Raw genomic sequence first — 19484 nt, 5'->3', positions numbered from 1 at the left:
CCATCTCCTGGGAAAATGAGGAGATAATCCTTGGACCAGTTGATTCAAAACAGTACAGCATGGAACCGGTAGTAAAAGCACCAAGAACTGATCTTAAATTCAGCTTCTGGAGAGTCAGCCCTGTGGTCCTGCTTCCTCTAAGGACCATGGAGACACCTCCAGGCCCCTCTTAGTGAAAGGTTTGGGAAAGGAGCCGCTGGGAATCCAGAGGACATGAGACAGATGTTTCTCAAATGTTTTAGTAGCATAATACATCCCACCCGCCCTGCCTTCTTCTGACTTTAAATGTGTCTCTTTTTCTGCCTTATTTTCCCTGTCTTCCTTCCTACCTCCTTCCTCTCTCTCTCTCTCTCTCTCCTTGTGTTCCTTTCTCTCATTTCAACTTTTGTGAAACCTGCTCTTCAATCTCTTTCTCTGAATCTATCTCTACGTGTCTGTCCCTCAGAGTCAGCTCATCTCTGTTTCTATCATCTCTTTCTCCGCATCTTTGACATTCTATCGGCCTCTCTGACTTCATATTTCTGAACTGGTGTCTAGGTGTGTCTACTAATGTACCTGTCCGGATGTCTCTTGTCATTCGGTCTCTCCTATCTGTGCGTCTTTCTGTGTCTCTGTCTTACTGTCTGTCGTGCACGTCTTTGTGTCGCTCTCTCTCCCCGTACCTCTCCATCTCTCTGCCTCCATCCCTCCTTTCCCGGCTTGCGTTACTAAAATCGCAGCGAGGAAATGGAGCCGTTCAGAAAGGTGTGACCCTAAAAACCAGCTTAAGCGGGATGCCGACTTAGAGCGGCGGGAGGGGCACCACGAGGACAGCCCCGGTGACGGCCGAGCCACACACGCGACTTTCCGGCACTGTCGCCGCTCCCCGGGTCTCCCGCTTGGCGAGCGCCTCGCGACCCAGCCCCACTCCGACCACCCACCTCCCTAGCTCGGAAGGAGCCTCGCCACCCGCCGGAAAGCCGGAAGTAGGGCAGAGGGCGGAAAGTTCTCACCGATGGTGAAGCTGTAGCCATCGATGCTGAAAGTGGCGCTCCGGCATTTTTTGAAGCCCTCTTTCCTGTTGCTGGCGTCCGTCATGGTTCAGCCGGCGGCGTCTCGAGGTCCCCAGCGGAGGGGCGCGCACCCCGGCGCCGGCGCCCCGCTTTCAGCCGCGTCCCCTACCCGGGCGCGCGGGGCGCTGTCCCCGCCGGTCCGCGGCTCGCTGAGAGCGGAGCGCGCCGGCTGCTGGCACCGCGAGCGCGAAGTCGACTAACGCACTAGGCGCACGGCGGAGCCAGCGAGCCTCGCAAATGCCCCATCTCCAGTGCCAGGTTCCAGCTACCACGAGAGGAGTGCGAACAAAGGGAGTCGACGCGCACCCGCGCGCGTGGATGCGGGCTGGTGGGTGGGTGGGTACCGAGGTCCCTGTCTTTGCCACCTTCTCCCTGGAAGCCAGCGCGCTCCAGGCACGTCTGTTTTCTTTCTCAGCTTCGCCTTCCCCTCTCTGGAGGTTGGTGGGGTTTGGGGACTCAAGGGAATGGCTAAGATTTGGCGTCGTGCTTCTTTTGGATGTTTTCTCTGGCAGGCAAGAGAGCTCCCAAAAAACACATCAACAGATGGAAAAGCAAACATCCAAGCCGGTCAGATGCTGCCAAAGTTTGCTCCAAACAAGGAAGTCGGGGAAATCGCCACGCCCACTTCCTCCCTGCAGCTGTCCCCTGAACTAGCCTGGGACCCCGGTAAGATTACTTCTCGGCATTCCCGGGCCAGGAGATAATTATCAAAGTAACCCATATTGGTGGCTAAGCGCTTTCATGCAGAGGTTCTAAGATGCGCAAGTTCTAGTCTATTCCAAACGAACTGTCCGAGCTCTTTCCAATTTGGTTTTGTCAAATAGACTTGGCAAAGTGTGTTGCCAAATAGAGATTCCTGGAACTTGTGGAGGTGGTAGAGATTTAACCACCCCTACGGCTAACCCCTCTTGTCACAGAAGAGGAAACTGAGGTGGACAGGGGCTGGACTAAGGTCCTACAGCTAAAAAGTGGCCGTGTCTGGATAGAGGAGCTTGACTTTATAATACCAAATCAATTACTGATCCTTCCAGTACCTGAAATGACTGAGCCAGGCAAGGTTTATATGAGGGACATCATTCCCTCCAATCAGCAAGCAGTGCTAAGGATTTACAGTTGTAGTGTTCTTTGTCAGGGGCTGGGGAGTTCACATTAATGAGACCAGAGTTGAGTCCCTTGGCGGAGTCCACCCAGTGTAACACATGGAATGACAGTGTTATGCTCAGGTTATTAAAGAACTAGTTAAGTCAACCTCATTTGTTGTGATGGAATTTAACACACTTACCAAGCACTTGTCAATATTAATGAGTCAATCAGGTATATCCCTAGTTGTTTCTGAGTTTAGAGAACAGTGGTCATAAGTCTTCAGACTCGAACTAAAATTAGAACTCTTCTCTCAATATTCCACATGCAATTTTAGGGGAACCATAAACCTCTCAAGCCCCATGGAAATCAGATTAATATCTCAGGACCTGAATCTTCCTCAATTTACCATATATTTTGAGAGAAATGAGGGGTTTTTTTTAATGTCAAATAGAGTTGGAACTTCAATTATAAATTCTCTATGGTAAGACCTAGAACCACATTGATAGTTTGCTGAGATCAATGGCAAGATTGATTGAGCCAAAAAGGCAATGAGTATCACAGAATTCATGTCACACAGAATGGCACATCCTCGCTTGGTAGTAGAGCATGCGTCAAACCCTGAGGCGCTCCTTGAGACTGGAACTGGTTACAGTGTAAAAGCATGAAGAAAGCTCTAGGGATAGACAGACCTGAGTCTGAAATCTGGCTCCACCATTTACCAAATATATGACCTTGAGCAAGATACTAGACCTCCCTGAGTCTTGCTTTCCTGATCTTACAATGAGGATTAAGCGAGAGGAAATGGGTGAAACTTAGGCATACTGTGGACATTTAGTTTTTGCAATTACCAGGTGACTCCCAAGTTTCATTATGTAGACACTGGAGAAAATTCTTCGTAGCAATAATATATTTTTGCTATTGTTATCATTAATTTTATAGAGAAAAAAATTTATCTGTAAAATGTTTATATATAATATATATGACTACATACTATATTATATATAGTTTATTATATATACTATATATAATATTACATATAATAGCATATACTATATATAATGCATTTTAATATAGTAACCCCCAAAAGTTTCTTATCATTCTCATTTCCCTGTATTTCTTCCACCTTCCCAAACATTTAGCAAAATCACATGTCTTCTGTGTCACTGGAAGTTCTGGAATGAGGTTCCTGAAAACCCTGAGTTATAGTCTCCTACGGTAAGTTATCAAGAAAAAAAAATCCTAGTGGGATGGAAAATTTTCCCTGAGTGAGTGAAATTAAAACTTGGTATTTAATCACTCTTAGCAGAAAAGCTTTTTGAAATATAATCTATAAAAATAATAACAATGTGATCATTTATCTGACCCCTAAGACTGGTAAAAATAACTTGCGTGAACAATTAGAACTGGTTTTAAATTGCTTCTCCCCAGAATTGTTCTCTCTCTCCCTGGTTTTAGAAACTGCACACCTACAGAACCACTGACTGTGCTGCTTCAAGTGCAAAGACTTAAAAGCAACCTTCTCAGTGTGGGGCTCTTACTCTACACTAAGTGAAGTGGAATACTAACATTCCATAAGCCAAGAAAGAAGGAGTTCAACACCAAGATCAACAGAAGCATTGCTTTGTTCTTTCAGGAATGCTCCTTTAAGAATGCCTGTGAAATAAGAAAACTATACCAAGATACCCAAGTAGGTGGGTGAATCCCATGCCCTTATTTTTAGAGCAGGGGTCAGCAAACACCTGCAGGTCAGATCTGTTCACCTGTTTTTGTAGAATCTTCAAGCTAAAAAAGTGATTGAGTGAGTGAAAAATTCAAAAATTTCCCATTCAAAAGAAGAACATGTAACACATTAAAACTACATGAAATTCAAATTTCAGTGTCCACAAATAAAGTTTTATTGGAACATAGCTACACTCATCTGTTTACATATTGCGCGTGGCTGCTTTTAAACCGATAGGTGGAGTTGAGTAGCTGTGCCCAAGACTGTATGGACTACAAACCCCAAAATATTTGCTGTGTCCCTTTAGAGAAAATGGTTGCTGATTCCTAGATTATCGTAAATATCTTTCACCTGTCTAGGCTTAGATAACTTCTGATTCTATTATATTTATTATAAAATAAGTAAATACTATTATATTTGCTATAAAATGACTTATTTACTAAAAAATAAGTTTGATTTATAAAATAAATCACTGATCTGTTTTTAATTACTGGAATAGATTCTAACAAGGAAGATACAGCAACAAATGTTTGATGAAAGAAGGAAGGAAAGAAACAATATACATAAGAGTTTGATCCAGTTATTAGCAAGATTAATTAGGTTAAAATTAATTTCTCCCAAGATAATGCATGAATCTGGTTTCATCCCAAGAAAGTAGAAGAGGATGAATTTAGTACTTAAATCAGTTCATAACTCATGGATCAGATAATGTCCTTCAAAATATAACAACTATACATGGAAAAATAAAAATCTGGCAGGAAACTCATCTGACTCAGGTGCTAATGTCATGTCCCTTGATACTCCCTGTGTAGGGGCTGGTAACTGTTTCCATGTTAGAGAAAGAGTGTTAACAGCTAACACTGTTAAACTAGTGCTCATTGGTTTCTAAACATCTAGAAAAAGATGAGACTATATGTAGCATGTGTTATCAAAAAGTCAGTTTTCTAAGAAAATAACTTTTTGTCATACCAAAGAGAAGACAACTCCCCAGCACTTCATTTGGAATTCTCCAGTCGCCCAAGAATTATAAAACCAAATTACCTCAATAAAAGCATTGTTTATAGCCCTCATGGACATCCTCAGCTGTGTGACAACTACTCTAAATTGGGGGGGAGGACCCCGTTGCAGTCACATCATCACAGAAATGCCATAGGCAATGAAGTTTCTGAACTGTAGCCCTGCTCTTCTGGCTGAAATTGGTACAATCCAGATAAGACTAATGAGTGTCTTTGCTTGGAGTAGGAATTGTGAGAGGTGAAGAGAAAGTTACAGGAAATTCCAGGCCCAGTTTCAGCCTGAATCTAAAAAGCATCTCCTCGCAAATTCTATGAGATGCTCTAGTACCTTACACTACATTCCCTCTTTGTGAGTGAGCTAGCAGATGGGAGTTTCTGTTGCTTGCCATCTTGAATCCTAGCTAATCCATCAAACACAGTCCCTTCAAGGAGAGATGTAGAGAAGAAAAAATAAATAAACAGAGAAAGAGTGGAATGACACTAACATTACCGAGTGCCAACTATGTGATAGGCATTGCTGCTAACCAGGAAATGGTCCCTGCCTTTGAGGACTTTATAGGAAGAGAAAGTCCTGAACAGTCTATGGAACCAGGGCTCGGAACAAAACAGCGGTCTCAGAAAGTCTACGTTTATGGAAGCAAACTCCTCTCCAGCTCTCCTAACACCCTTTTCTGCTTCAGTTTGCTTCCACCTTATTGCTTCCCTAGAGCCTATTCTTGTTTCTCGTATTAATTAGGCCCAGGGAAGGCAATGACTATGTAAATAAACAGAATAAAAAGCAAAGTACCTACACACCTGAGGGTCAGAAAAATTTCCCAGAAAGATGCCTTGAAGGCCTGATGCAGATTGGTAGTGGTGATGGTTTAGTTGTTAAGTCGTGTCCAACTCTTTGCAACCCCCTGGACAGTAACCTGCCAGGCTCCTCTAACCATGGGACTTCCCAGGCAAGAATACTGGAGTGGGTTGCCATTTTCTGCTCCAGGGGACCTTCCCCATCCAGGAATTGAACCCTGAGTCTCCTGCATTGCAGGTGGATTCTTTACCAGTGAGCCACCAGAGAAGCCCCTGATGGAGATTACAGAATTTTATTTGCACAATGAGACAGTTTTTCTTTGTGATAGAGATGGCCTTCATCTATTTGTCAATGTTTTTTCTAAGTTTCCATACCATTAGTGCATTTGTGATGGAGAAGGCACTGGCACCCCACTCCAGTACTCTTGCTTGGAAAATCCCATGGACGGAGGAGCCTGGTAGGCTGCAGTCCATGGGGTCGCGAAGAGTCGGATACGACTGAGCGACTTCACTTTCACTTTTCACTTTCATGCATTGGAGAAGGAAATGGCAACCCACTCCAGTGTTCTTGCCTGGAGAGTCCCAGGGACAGGGGAGCCTGGCGGGCTGCCGTCTATGGGGTCGCACAGAGTCGGACACGACTGAAGCGACTTCGCAGAAGCAGCAGCAGTGCATTTGTGAAAATGACATTTCCTACACCTGCCTTCAGTGTCTCAAAAAAATCCTTCCATGTTCCAAAAAATACTAGCTGAGCAACTCCCAGATCAATGCTTTCCCCATAATATCAGGAGCAAATTAGAGTAAATTCTTTCTTTTTGGCTCTAAGGATTTAGGGAGAATTTTCTGATAGCCTTTTGCAGTTAGGAGATTTGGAGAACTGGAGACACTCTGCAGTGGAGGAGCAGAGACCAAATGAGAGCCTCGAATTTCTTTTTTGTAACCCGGATTATCAAACCTGGACTGTTCTTCCCCCTCAGTCCACCTGGTTTGCCTAGACACCTTCTCCTCATCCTTGAAGTCTCCACTGATGTCCCAGGTCCTCCAGAAAGGATTTCCTGCCTGCCTCTTCTGGAGGGAAGAAGACACTCCACTTTAAGCCTCCCCTGGGCCCCACCCCATGTCTCTATCCTGGAACCACTGCACTGCACTCACACTGCTTGTGTGCAAGCTGGTCACCCCAAGAGGATATGAGCTGCTGGTAGCAGGGTAGGTCTTCAGTCTCAGCCCAAGCACAGTGTAGGCTGAAACATGTGATCAGTTAAGCAGTGGACACGGATGTAACACACAACGCTGCACAGCCAGGAGGTGACGTGATGGGGGCATTAGAGTCATTCTTAGTCATTCCCTCTCTTCATTCATCCTCTAGCTTCCTCTGTGATGAGCTTAAGAGCCAACTCATGATAAATGTGTTAACAACATTTATAACAGAACAAAAAGCTTCTCTGTTTGCTAGCTGTGTGACCTTGAGCAAGTAGCTTAGCCTCTATGAGTCTCAACTTTTATCTTCTGTAAAATGGAGACGTAGTAACTATCTTAGAGGGGATACGTGAGTTGTACTGAGATAATTTCTATTAAAGACTTGCCCTCAACCTGACTCATAGTAAACTCTCAATATATGGTTGTGTTTTCTTCTTTCAATTTGGCCAAGCCATGTGGCTTGCAGGATCTTAATTCCCCAGCCAGGATTGAATCAACATCTTTAGCAGTGAAGACATGGAGTCCTAACCACTGGACCACTGGGGAATTCCCATCAATACATGTCATGTTATTTTAAACATCATCATCATCACTAGGACTCTAGGCCCCTTTTGTGTGTATTTCCTGCATAGAGTTCTTGAGATAAGCCATACCCAGAGGCAAGAAGAACAGACGCAGGGCTCATTCACCATGGGCCCAAGGCTCTGGAGCATCAGTCATCCCTTAAGCAATGAAGCAAGCCATGGTTCTGAGCCTCCATCTCTCAGCTGAGAGCAGACACCCACAGGCTTCCTGAGAGCTGGAGTCTGGAGCTTGGAGAGGGCCTGGCTCAGCAAGAACCCTCAGGAGATGCTCTGGCGCTCTCCCACCCGCCACCACCCCCATTCCCCTCCCCGTCCCACAGCACTGTTGTCACTTAGGCGTCACTGCATTTAGTGGACATGTGGCCTTCATCTTCTCAGCCTCCTGGCGTGTTTAACTCTGTGAACCATGGTGGCAATATTTAGGATGTCTTTTGTTCCCTGGGCATCCAGAGTACAACCTGCTCCTGGTTTTCCCTGCAGCTTTCTTGGCCAGTTCCTTCACTGCTGTCATTGACCAGGGAAGCTCTTATGCAAGAACCTCTTCTCGCTCTCTTCCCTCTCCACGGAGCAATCCTCTTCACTTTGATAGCTCTGTTAATGACTCTCAAGTATCTAGTTCCAGCCCAGATCACTTCCCCAAGCAGCAGTGCCGTGTGTGTGTGTGTGTGTGTGTGTGTGTGTGTGTGTGTGTGTGCCAAGTCACTTCAGTCATGTCCAACTCTTTGTGACCCTATGGACTGTAGCCCGCCAGGCTCCTCTGTCCATGGGATTCTCCAGGCAAGGATACTGGAGTAGGTGGCTGCACTCTCCTCCAGGGGATTTTCCCAACCCAGGTCTTACATATACCTGCATTGGCAGATGGGATTTTTACCACTAGCAACAACAACTGGGAAGCCTGCGAACATTCTGCAAGGATTGTTATAATAATCAAATAAGCTTATATGATGACGTTTCAAATAATACTTGACATCGAGACATTTCTTGATGTTAGATATTGTCCTAATATTTATTTAATATGTTTTCTCCCAACTCCAAGTAATAGGAAAAAGCCCTGACTTGGGTGGTTTAAATTATAAGAAGATTTATTATTAAGTGCCACATAAATTATCAATTCAGCTGTTCAATGAGGATGCAGAGGCCAGGTGCTTTGGAACATTGTCTACATGCATGTGCTAAGTTGCTTCAGTCAAGTCCAACTCTTTGTGACTCCACGGACTGTAGCCCACCAGGCTCCTCTGTCCATGGGATTCTCCAGGCAAGGATACTGGAGTGGGTTGCCATGCCCTTCTCCAGGGGAATCTTCCCAACCCAGAGATCGAATCTGCATTTTGTAAGATGCTTTTATAGGAGATGAGCACTCTCAGGAAGGGATTGGGGAAGTTTGACAGAGAAGGGAAAGTAGCAGTAAAGATAAGCTAGTCCTGTGGGCAACAGCAGCTTCATCCTCCACAGGGCACCAGGAGCCAGGGTAGGCACGTGCCTCAACTGTCAACCAGGAGAGGGAAAGTTCAGGGTAGCTCTCAGAATGCACCAGTTTCCAGGTGTCTGCAGGAGATTGGTTCCAGGACCCCGCCTTCAGATGCTTCAGCATCCTTAGATGCTCAGGGTCACATAAAATGTATAGTGTTTGATTATACCTTGCATACATTCTCCCATAGACTTTAAATCATCTCTAGATTACTTATAATACTACTAATAATAGGAATTCTCCAGGCAAGAATAGTGGAGTGGGTAGTCATTCCCTTCTCTAGGTCTTCCTGACCCAGGGATTGAACCCTGGGTCACCTGCATTATGGGTGATTCTTTACCGTCTAAGCCACAAGGGAAGCCCCATTACTTATGATAATACAATATGAATGCTATATAAATAGTTGCTTGAGCATGGCAAATTCAAGTTCTCCTTTTTAAGAACTTTCTGGAATTTTTTTCAAATATTTTTGATATGCTATTAGCCAAATCCACAGATGCAGAACCCATGGAAACAGAAGTCAGACTGTGTTCTTGACTTGTTGAAAAGACAGCAGAGCAAGATCCAGTGGCCAGATGAAGCTCCCAGGCAAAGAAATGCCAGTGTAGCAGTTGAGAGTGGTGAGAGCATGGGACAGAGACAGGGCCTTGACAGAATCTGCTACATTGCTCAAATCAGATTTGCTTTTTATAAAGAAGATTCTAACTCCAGTAAGTCCCCTACATATTAACCTTCAAGTTGCAAACTTTCAAAGATGTGAACATGTGTTCCATCAAAATCAGGAAAGAGTGAAATTGCAGCTTGCCCTCTGTCTCCTAGTCTGACAATATTTCAGCTCTACCATCTCCCACCTCCTCTCCCTCTCCAGCCAATAACTTTTCTTGCCTTTTCACTCGATGCCAGCCCCTGTATGCCAGCTGTTGTACTGTACTACTGTACTGTAAGATTTAAAACCTTTTGTTTTGTGTTTTTGTATGTATTATTTGTATGAAAAGTATTATAAACCTATTACAGTACAGCGATCAATGCAAAGAAAGAGAGGAAAACAACAGAATGGGAAAGACTAGAGATCTCTTCAAGAAAATTAGAGATACCAAGGGAACATTTCATGCAAAGATGGCCTCAATAAAGGACAAAAATGGTATGGACCTAAGAGAAGCAGAAGATAAGAAGAGGTGGCAAGAATACACAGAAGAACTGTACAAAAAAGATCTTCATGACCCAGATAATCACGATGGTGTGATCACTCACCTAGAGCCAGACATCCTGGAATGTGAAGTCAAGTGGGCCTTAGAAAGCATCACTACAAACAAAGCTAGTGGAGGTGATGGAATTCCAGTTGAGCTATTTCAAATCTTGGAAGATGATGCTGTGAAAGTGCTGCACTCAATATGCCAGCCAATTTGGAAAACTCAGCAGTGGCCACAGGACTGGAAAAGGTCAGTTTTCATTCCAATCCCAAAGAAAGGCAATACCAGAGAATGCTCAAACTACTGCACAATTGCACTCATCTCACATGCTAGTAAAGTAATGCTCAAAATTCTCCAAGCCAGGCTTCAGCAATACGTGAACTGTGAACTTCCAGATGTTCAAGCTGGTTTTAGAAAAGGCAGAGGAACCAGAGATCAAATTGCCAACATCCACTGGATCGTGGAAAAAGCAAAAGAGTTCCAGAAAAACATCTATGTCTGCTTTATTGACTATGCCAAAGCCTTTGACTGTGTGGATCACAATACACTGTGGGAAATTCTGAAAGAAATGGGAATACCAGACCACCTGACCTGCCTCTTGAGAAATCTGTATGCAGGTCAGGAAGCAACAGTTAGAACTGGACATGGAACAACAGACTGGTTCCAAATAGGAAAAGGAGTACGTCAAGGCTGTATATTGTAACCCTGCTTATTTAACTTCTATGCAGAGTATATCATGAGAAACGCTGGGCTGGAGGAAGCACAAGCTGGAATCAAGATTGCTGGGAGAAATATCAATAACCTCAGATAAGCAGATGACACCACCTTTATGGCAGAAAGTGAAGAGGAACTAAAAAGCCTCTTGATGAAAGTGAAAGAGGAGAGTGAAAAAGTTGGCTTAAGGCTCAACATTCAGAAAACGAAGATCATGGCATCTGGTCCCATCACTTCATGGCAAATAGATGGGGAAACAGTGGAAACAGTGTCAGACTTTATTTTTGGAGGCTCCAAAATCACTGCAAATGGTGATTGCAGCCATGAAATTAAAAGACGCTTACTCCTTGGAAGGAAATTTATGACCAACCTAGGTAGCATATTCAAAAGCAGAAACATTACTTTGCCAACAAATGTCGGTCTAGTCAAGGCTATGATTTTTCCAGTGGTCATATATGGATGTGAGAGTTGGACTGTGAAGAAAGCTGAGCACCGAAGAATTGATGCTTTTGAACTGTGGTGTTGTTGAAGACTCTTGAGAGTCCCTTGGACTGCAAGGAGATCCAACCAGTCCATCCTAAAGGAGATCAGTCCTGGGTGTTCATTGAAAGGACTGATGCTAAAGCTGAAACTCCAATACCCTGGCCACCGCATGTGAAGAGTTGACTCATTGGAAAAGACCCTGATGCTGGGAGGGATTGAGGGCAGGAGGAGAAGGGTATGACAAGGATGAGATAGCTGGATGGCATCACCAACTCAATGGACATGAGTTTGGGTAAACTCTGGGAGTTGATGATGGACAGGGAGGCCTGGTGTGCTGTGGTTCATGGGGTCGCAACGAGTTGGACACGACTAAGTGACTGAACTGAACTGAACTATATAGCCAATTGTGTTGGTTGGGTACCTAGGCTAACTTTGTTGAACTTACAAACAAACTGGACTTACGAACAAATTGGACTTAAAAACGTGCTCTCGGAATGGAACCCATTCATATCTAGGGGACTTCCTGTCAGTAGAAGAGAACAGAGTGGGCATTTGGATGTTTCATTTTCCATGCACACTTTGACAAGTAGAGTGTACATGTGATGGGCAAGAGGACTGTGATGGCTAATTTTATGTCAGTTTAGCCAGACCATGGTACCCAGCTCAGTGGTCAAATATTCTGGATGTTTCACAGAATGTTTGTGAATATTTGCGGGGGAGGAGGGTGAGATCAATATTTAAGTCAGTCAACTTTGTGGAAAGCTGATTACCGTCTATAATGTAGATGAGCCTTGTCCAATCAGTTGAAGATCTTACTATAGAAAAGACTGACCTCCCCCTAGAAAGAAGGAATTCTACCAACAGTCTTCGCACTCAAACTGCAACTCTTCCCTAGGTCTCCAATCTGTCACCCTACCTTGCAAATTTTGGACTTGCCAAGCTTCTACAATCACATGAGCCAACTCCTTAAAATAAACCATTCTCTCTCTGCAAAGATAGATAGATAGGCAGAGAGATGGAAAGACAGATAAATCCTGCTGGTTGTGTTTCTTTGTCTAATACAAAGGCAATAAGAAAGAATTTGGAGAAGATGGGGAATGGATACTCGTGACCATCAAGTAGTTCTCCCAGGAATCCGAGAACCTGCAGGGATCATAGTCTACCCCTTAAGAAAGGTCTGAATGCCAAAGGCAATTTGAGAAAGGTAGCCTGAGCTCAAGAAGCCCTCGACACAATGAGTCTGTGAGGAGATCTCTTTCTCTCCACGGATCTGACTGTGCTTCTTGGCCCAAGCAACCTCGGGGCACTTGATGACTCCTGAAGACCCCTCTGGGCCACCTCTGTTTCCTCATCTGCCTTTAGATTCACACACTTTCCCCCATAGTGAAACAGAATAGTCTTGAATTCACATTCATGCTTTGTTTCAGAACCCTCTCCCTGCTAGGTTTGGAAGGAAACATTAGCCTTGGCCAGCAGCTTTCTCCTCTCCAACTTCCTGCAGCCATTGGCTCTTCTCCCTGGGGAGACCTTGAACCTGAGTCAGAAGCCTTGGGTGACAATACAGGGGCTGTCACATATGTGACCTCAGGCAAGTGGTTTAATTGCCCTCTCACTTTCTTCTCCTATAAAATGGGTATCAACCTGCCTCCCTTGCAGGGCCCTATAAATCCACAAGTTACAAGTGAAAGTGCCTTCAAAAAGACCTTTGAAAGTAGTGTGTGCTAAGTCACTTCAGTCGTGTCCAACTCTGTAGCCCGCCAGGTTCCTCTGTCCACGGGATTCTCCAGGCAAGAATACTGGAGTGGATTGCCATGTCCTCCTCCAGGGTATCTTCCTGACCCAGGGATCGAACCTGCATCTCCTGTGTCTCCTGCATTGACAGGTGGATTCTTTACCACTGAGCCACCTGGGAAGCCCCTTTGAAAGTTAGGGACCATGTTTATTCACTGGTTTGGCACCTTGCACGATGTCAGACTTGTAAATTACCATTAGAAGTTATTGAATGAATGAATGAACAAATTAATAGTGCACAGCACACAGTGGTCACAGGACTGAGTAAACCTCCAAAAGTACAGTGTTTCCCAAAGAAAAAAAGTCAGATTAGAGCCAGTGATTCCTCTGCCTACAGCACAACCTTTCAGTACTCCTCTTTAGACTAAAACTTTGGTCTACTTTAATAAGCTGGCATTGAACTGAATAAGGTTTCCAGAAATCATAGCAGGTATTTAAGCTCAGTTTAAATCTGACTTCCATTAACTTGCCCACACCCTCAAAGGCATAATACTTTACTAGCAGTCACTATCATTATGCCTTGTTATCCACAGTGGCTACTAATAACAACTCCCTGCTGTTTCACATGCCAGCCTCATAAACATGAAGCTCCATTGTTCCCCAAGATGGCATGAACATGACTGAGGACAACATGGAAGGGGCCTCTGGACTCCAGAACTCTGAGATATTCTCCTGATCAGAGCACCAAGGGCATAGGGAATGGAACTCAAAGGCACCATGGCAGTCCCTCAGGCTGACCTTCCATATCTCTGCAGGAAAAAAAGTCACAGATGTCTTAGGGAATGGTGTGTATGAGCCATGGTTTCTTCTGGCTGCAACTGTCTCTGACCTTTATCTAGCACGCCATCATATTACTCAGTCCCTTCGGGTCATCCAAGCATGCCTCACACTAGTACCCAGTGCTCAGTAAAGGTGAGGCACAGATGCTTCAATCCTGTTCACAGCAGTGAGTCTCAACAACAACAGCATGCTGAATCACCAGTGTGATCACAAGCTGATCACAGAGACATCAGGGTTCACCAAAACAGATTCTGATTCACTGGTCTTGAATGGGGATGGAAGGCTAAGAACTGGTATTTTTTAAAGCTCTCCAGATGATTCCAGGGAGAAGCCAGGGATGAGAACCACTGCCAGTTGGCAGCATTTATCCCAAACACTCCTAGTCTGTTTCCAATCTGCTGCCATCACAACGTTCCTATCTGGCTCCTGACCCGAGGCCGTGTCTTCCTTGCAAACCCTACCATGTGCCATTGGCAATGTATCTGGCTTTCCTGCTTGACTCCTGACTTTCTCTCAAGGGCTTTTCTTAGACATACCCTATCCACTCTTCTCAGTTCAGACTTCCTTGAGAGGACTCTTGACATTCTGTGCTTCATGAGGACCAACAGGAAAAAAAAAAAACTAATATTTATTAAACATATTTATGACCCAAATCCTGTATTAGTTTGTATGGCTGATTTCTGTAACAAATATCCAAATTCTCAGTGGCCAGACACCACAATAAAGGTATATTTCTTGCTTGTTACAGAGCCCAAAATATAGAAGACAGGGAGAGCCTGAAGAAAGAGGCAGACCACTGCAGATTACTGCGTGGCAGTTTTAATAAACAAGAGAACTTTTTTACCAGGCTTGTCTTGGGCAGCCACAAGATGAGTAAGTCTTCACATACACACACGCCGAATCTTAAAAGTTTATATAGAGGATTTAACTGGGTTCAGTCACACTGTCATCCAGACAGTCTCAATACTACATTCTATCTTAAAGCTGTATCCTTGGAGAAGCTTCTGAAAATAGGGGATGCAAGTGGCCAAGGGCAGAGGAGGAGGTGGGGAGCCTCCAGTTGGCTGAATCCAGCTCACAGGTCAACCAGCAGTCACATCTCCTCAATGACCGCCCCCCTACACACACTGTAAGAGGCAGAAAGAAACACATATTCCTTCTTCCTACATTCCACTAGCCGGAATTAGTCATATGGCCCCATCCAACTGCAAGAGGGGCTCTGGGAAATGAAATTAGGAAAGAGAAGAAGGTTTGAGGGACTTCCCTGGTGGTCCAGTAGCTAAGACTTCATGCTCCCAATGCAGAGGGCCCTGTGTTCGATCCCTGATCAGGAAATTAGATCCCGCATGCCACAGCTAAAGATTCTGCATGCTGCAATGAAGATCAAAGATCCTGCATACCTCAACTAAGACCTAGCACAGCCAAATAAATAACTAAATATTGCAAAAAAAAAAAAAAAAGAGGGTTTGGTGAATTAAGATCCATTTTAAACACTCCCCTCTTCACTATTTTGACCAAATTTTCAATTTACCAGGAGCTTTGGTCTGAAGTAAAAAAAAGCATCTAAGCTCACAGCCATGATACAAATTAAAGTTTTGCCTTAGTAAGAACCCCTCTTTTTCATGTGGCCTGACACTGGTATTATCACTTACAGAAGTTTTGAGAGTATAAACAATTTTAATAGTATGCTGTTACATGGGTGAGAATGGATACAGGTATATGCGTGGCTGGGTCCCTTCACTGTTCACCTGAAACCATCACAACATTGTTAATTAGCTACATCCCATTACAAAATAAAAAGTTAAAAAAAAAAATAGCACGTTATAGCTCTGGCGTTAGAAAGCAGCCAAAAGGATAATTCATGTACTAGTTGAAAATTGCACCATCTTATGACATATGACTTTTTCCTTTCTGTAACTAGAAAACATAAGTATCTAGAAGTACAATAACATCAGTTATTGGTTATGAGGCGGGGGCATAACAAAGAAATTTGGTGAGTAATCTTCAGTAGGCCAGCAAAATTTGCACATCAAAGGCGCTCGAGGAGGCTCTGAGGAATAGGGGTTGTTATAAATACAGAGCAGCCAAGGTTACAGCTTGCACAGCTGTAGGTCCCAGATGGATAGCTGTTGAGGGCAGAGTCGGTAGCGCCCGCACCTGCGTGTGGGGAAGGGAACGTGGTTTCTTTGGGGTCTAACAGAGTGGCCTTTGGGATCTAACGGCCACCGCGTGCCAGGCTCCAGGCTAAGCATTCTACCCACACATCTACTTTCCAGCCCTCCAATGACACAGAATGGAATTATGGCGTTAGATTCAGTTACAAGATCTTTCCTACTGTGATTCTGAAATCCCCGGAGAAGGTAGCTCCTCTCAGAGGCAACCCTGGCAACAGAATCATCAAGAGCACCAAGAACCCTGGAACCAAAGAGAACAGACAGGCAGCTCCAACGGAGATTTCTGACACCAGACTGGATCCAACTATTTGTTGGAATGACTTTTAATAGAGAGATTCTCCCCCATCTGTTGTTCACTGCTAGCTAAATTCATCCAGGACTTTGTTCCAGCTTAGTGATTCACTTTCAACAGGACAGCAAATACATCCCTTATCACCAGCAAACACACACCCACACAGATATACACAGCTAGCCACACACACACACACACACACACACACACACACACACACACACACACACACACACACACACACCACACACACTTTGTGTCCTGGATGTGGCCTCTGCTGATGATGATAATGATAAGGATGCTGATGTTTTGGAGAAAATGTCACAGAAAAACACAGTTAGTAAGAGTAAAGATAAACTATATTTAGGGAAAAAGAGCAAACTATCTAAGATACAATGTAGTCACAACCATGTAAAAAATGCACTTCAGAAAGACAGAGAGGAAACACACCAAAGTTGTAATAATGTCTATAGTGTAATGCTGGAGTTACAGGTTACTTGGTTTTCCAGAAGCAGCAAGTTCAGGCTTATCCTCCTACCCAGGAACCTTGGTGGAATTTAGTTTCTTCTTTAATGTGTCCTCCAAATTTTTTACTCTGCCCATAATTTGAGGGAGAAAAAGAAAAGCATTTAAAAAGTCAATTATTAAGAATTCCCTGGAAGTTGAATGGTTAGGACTTGGCAATTTCACTGAGGTGGCCTGGGTTCAATCCCTGGTCAGGAAGCTAGGATCCTACAGGCTGTGTGGTGCAGCCAAAAACATTATTACATAAAAAAATAAAAAGGAATAAAACAAATAAAAAGTCAGTTGTTAATATAAACATGGGTTTCAAAATTATTCCTGTATTTTTCATGTTTAATCATTTTTATGATTTAAAAAATATATTAAATTATCATGAGCCATATCAATAACCCATCTGTAGACTGTAAGCTTCATGAGGGCTATGCCTGTTTTATTCACTGATATATTCCAAATACCTAGAGCAATCCTGGTGCTGAGTAGGCAGTTAATAAATACTTGTTGAATGAGCACTTGAATATTCTGGTTCTGACAGAAGACATATGGAAATTAACACATCAGGCTTCTAAATCAAGGATGTGCTCGAACCAGCCTCCATGAATCAGGATAAATGGTGCATCTTTAACCACCAATTGGTAAAGAAAACTTCATACTCATAGTCTAAAAATTCCTGGGCTCCTCTTCTCAAAGGAGATTCCATTCTTCCAACATAACAGGACCTAAAAGAAAAGTCCTGCTACCACAGCATCAGTAATGTGACACATTATTTACTGATACTTTAAAAAACTATTATGCGTGTTTGCCATGCAAGGCAAGATGGCACCAAAAGAAACAGACTGCAGACTTGGGTGGTGGCAATTCTAAACTATGATCTTGAATTATGAAAACCTCCATGGGTGGGGAAAGCACGAAGTCTCTACACTGACAAGAAGACTGAAATCTCAGAGTTACAAGCAGATTTTGCCAGATGTTGATTTCACTGCTGCCCAAAAACTCTGCCAGAGAATCAGACAGTCTGTATTATCATGATAAAAGAAAGCAGTTATAGTTGGCAGCAGGTGGGAGTACTAACGAATTAACGATTTAATACTGAGATGCTTTTGTCAGGTATTTAAGTTACCAAAAGGTATTTTTTTCATTGTGATAAATTCCCTTTCACATTTGGCAACTGAATTTTTAACAAAATGCCTCTCACGCCAACAAAGGGCATTTGAGAGAATGGAAGCTATTGGGTTTCCACTTTCCAAATGAGTTGCCTCTTGACTTAATTATTCTCCCTGTGATTTTGAAGATATCCCTACAAACCGTGAAGCATTGTCATCGACACGCAGCCTGCATTCAGCAAACGGTTATGGGATTGACTCAAAAATGTGTGACAACTGAAGCAACTCACAAAGAAAATTGAACTGCTGAAGTATGCTGGAAATCAGGACCACATTTTGGAAATAATAAGAACTGGAAAAGGGTAAAAACAAGGTGTTAATTCAGTAATTAAATTGAAAGAAGAGTCAATAGATCCTCATTTTCAACTCCTGTTCCTCGAGGTTCAACCACTGGGACAGACTTTTCCACCTACAGAAAGAATCTCAGCCCTCACGACTGTGCCCGTTTCACACATTAAGAAACTGAGGCCAGCTGCAGCAAGGTGGACACGTCTAAATGGGGACCAATCTGAATTCTCCCCAAGTCTCCAACACCCTCACCAGGTTGCCTGTTTTCATTATCTCAAAGGGTGGAAATTTCCAGACACTCCCACCCTTTGGCCCTTCTACTTACTCTTACTTTTTCAACCTCTCCCTTTTTTTATTAAATTCAAAGAAATAAATAAGCAGAGAGGAGACAAGTGCTAGTTAGAGACCACAGGCAGGCTTCCTTTCCCATCTCTCACCTAGAATACAGAACTGTGCCCTTGAATGGTCCCGAGGTTTCTGTCCCTGCAAGAGGAGCCTTAGCTGCCTCCCCAGCCTGTCCCCAAGCACATCCCCCAAGTGTCTTATGTGGTCCTGGTTCCCATCCACAAAATGGGTCAGTTTCCTCACCCCCATGTCCCCTACCCCCTCACTGACCACCTTCAGCTTCTTGCCCCACAAGGGGAAGTGGGAAAGCCCCAAGTGTCATGAAGATGACTCATCTAAAGTCAGCAGCCCCTTAAAGGACTGCAGACCTGCCTCCCTGAAACCCAGATAGACCCTGCGAACCACTTAACAGAGACTCTCTTGGGAAGATGGGCGGGAGATTCAGCTGGCTTGAAGGAGTAGCCTGGAGAAAGGAAGGGGAGAAAATGCCAACAATACCCAGAGGCCGAACATTCAAGCTCCACAAGCTACTTGCTAGACTCTGGCTCATCGTCCAGCCTTCCGGCGGCTCACTGTCTAGGTGCACCAACCCACAAGTGAACAAAAGATCACTGAACAGGATTCATAGACAGAGGGAAGTTCAGGACATGGGGGGAGGCCAGCATGGGGCTGTTAGTCCAGCCCACAATTTCCTGGAGGAGATAACATCACCACTAGTCTCTTTTTTGAGATGAGTGATAGAAACATGTGAGCAAAAATGATAAGGTTTTGGCTTTTTTAAAAAAACAACATTGGTGTCATTTTCACCCTAAATATATTCATTTTCATCCTAC

General features: G+C 44.0%; 1 protein-coding gene across 4 annotated transcripts in view; it reads right to left on the bottom strand.

The window, feature by feature from the left end:
- Nucleotides 1–1380, bottom strand: part of PDE1C (phosphodiesterase 1C) — a 540295-nt gene extending 538915 nt beyond the window's left edge. For all 4 annotated transcript variants that reach the window (XM_024991087.2, XM_024991083.2, XM_024991084.2 and 1 more), the window contains exon 1: nt 993–1380. In XM_024991087.2, coding sequence (XP_024846855.1) covers nt 993–1077 — 85 coding nt within the window. In that variant the 5' untranslated portion in view covers nt 1078–1380. The remainder of the gene's footprint in view (nt 1–992) is intronic.
- Between the last annotated feature and the right edge of the window lie 18104 nt (nt 1381–19484).

Source organism: Bos taurus, chromosome 4 (assembly GCF_002263795.3).
Source record: "Bos taurus isolate L1 Dominette 01449 registration number 42190680 breed Hereford chromosome 4, ARS-UCD2.0, whole genome shotgun sequence".
Classification (NCBI taxonomy): Eukaryota; Metazoa; Chordata; class Mammalia; order Artiodactyla; family Bovidae; genus Bos; species Bos taurus.
Note: the sequence above shows the minus strand (reverse complement) of the source record. Positions and strands in the feature narration are given on the sequence as shown.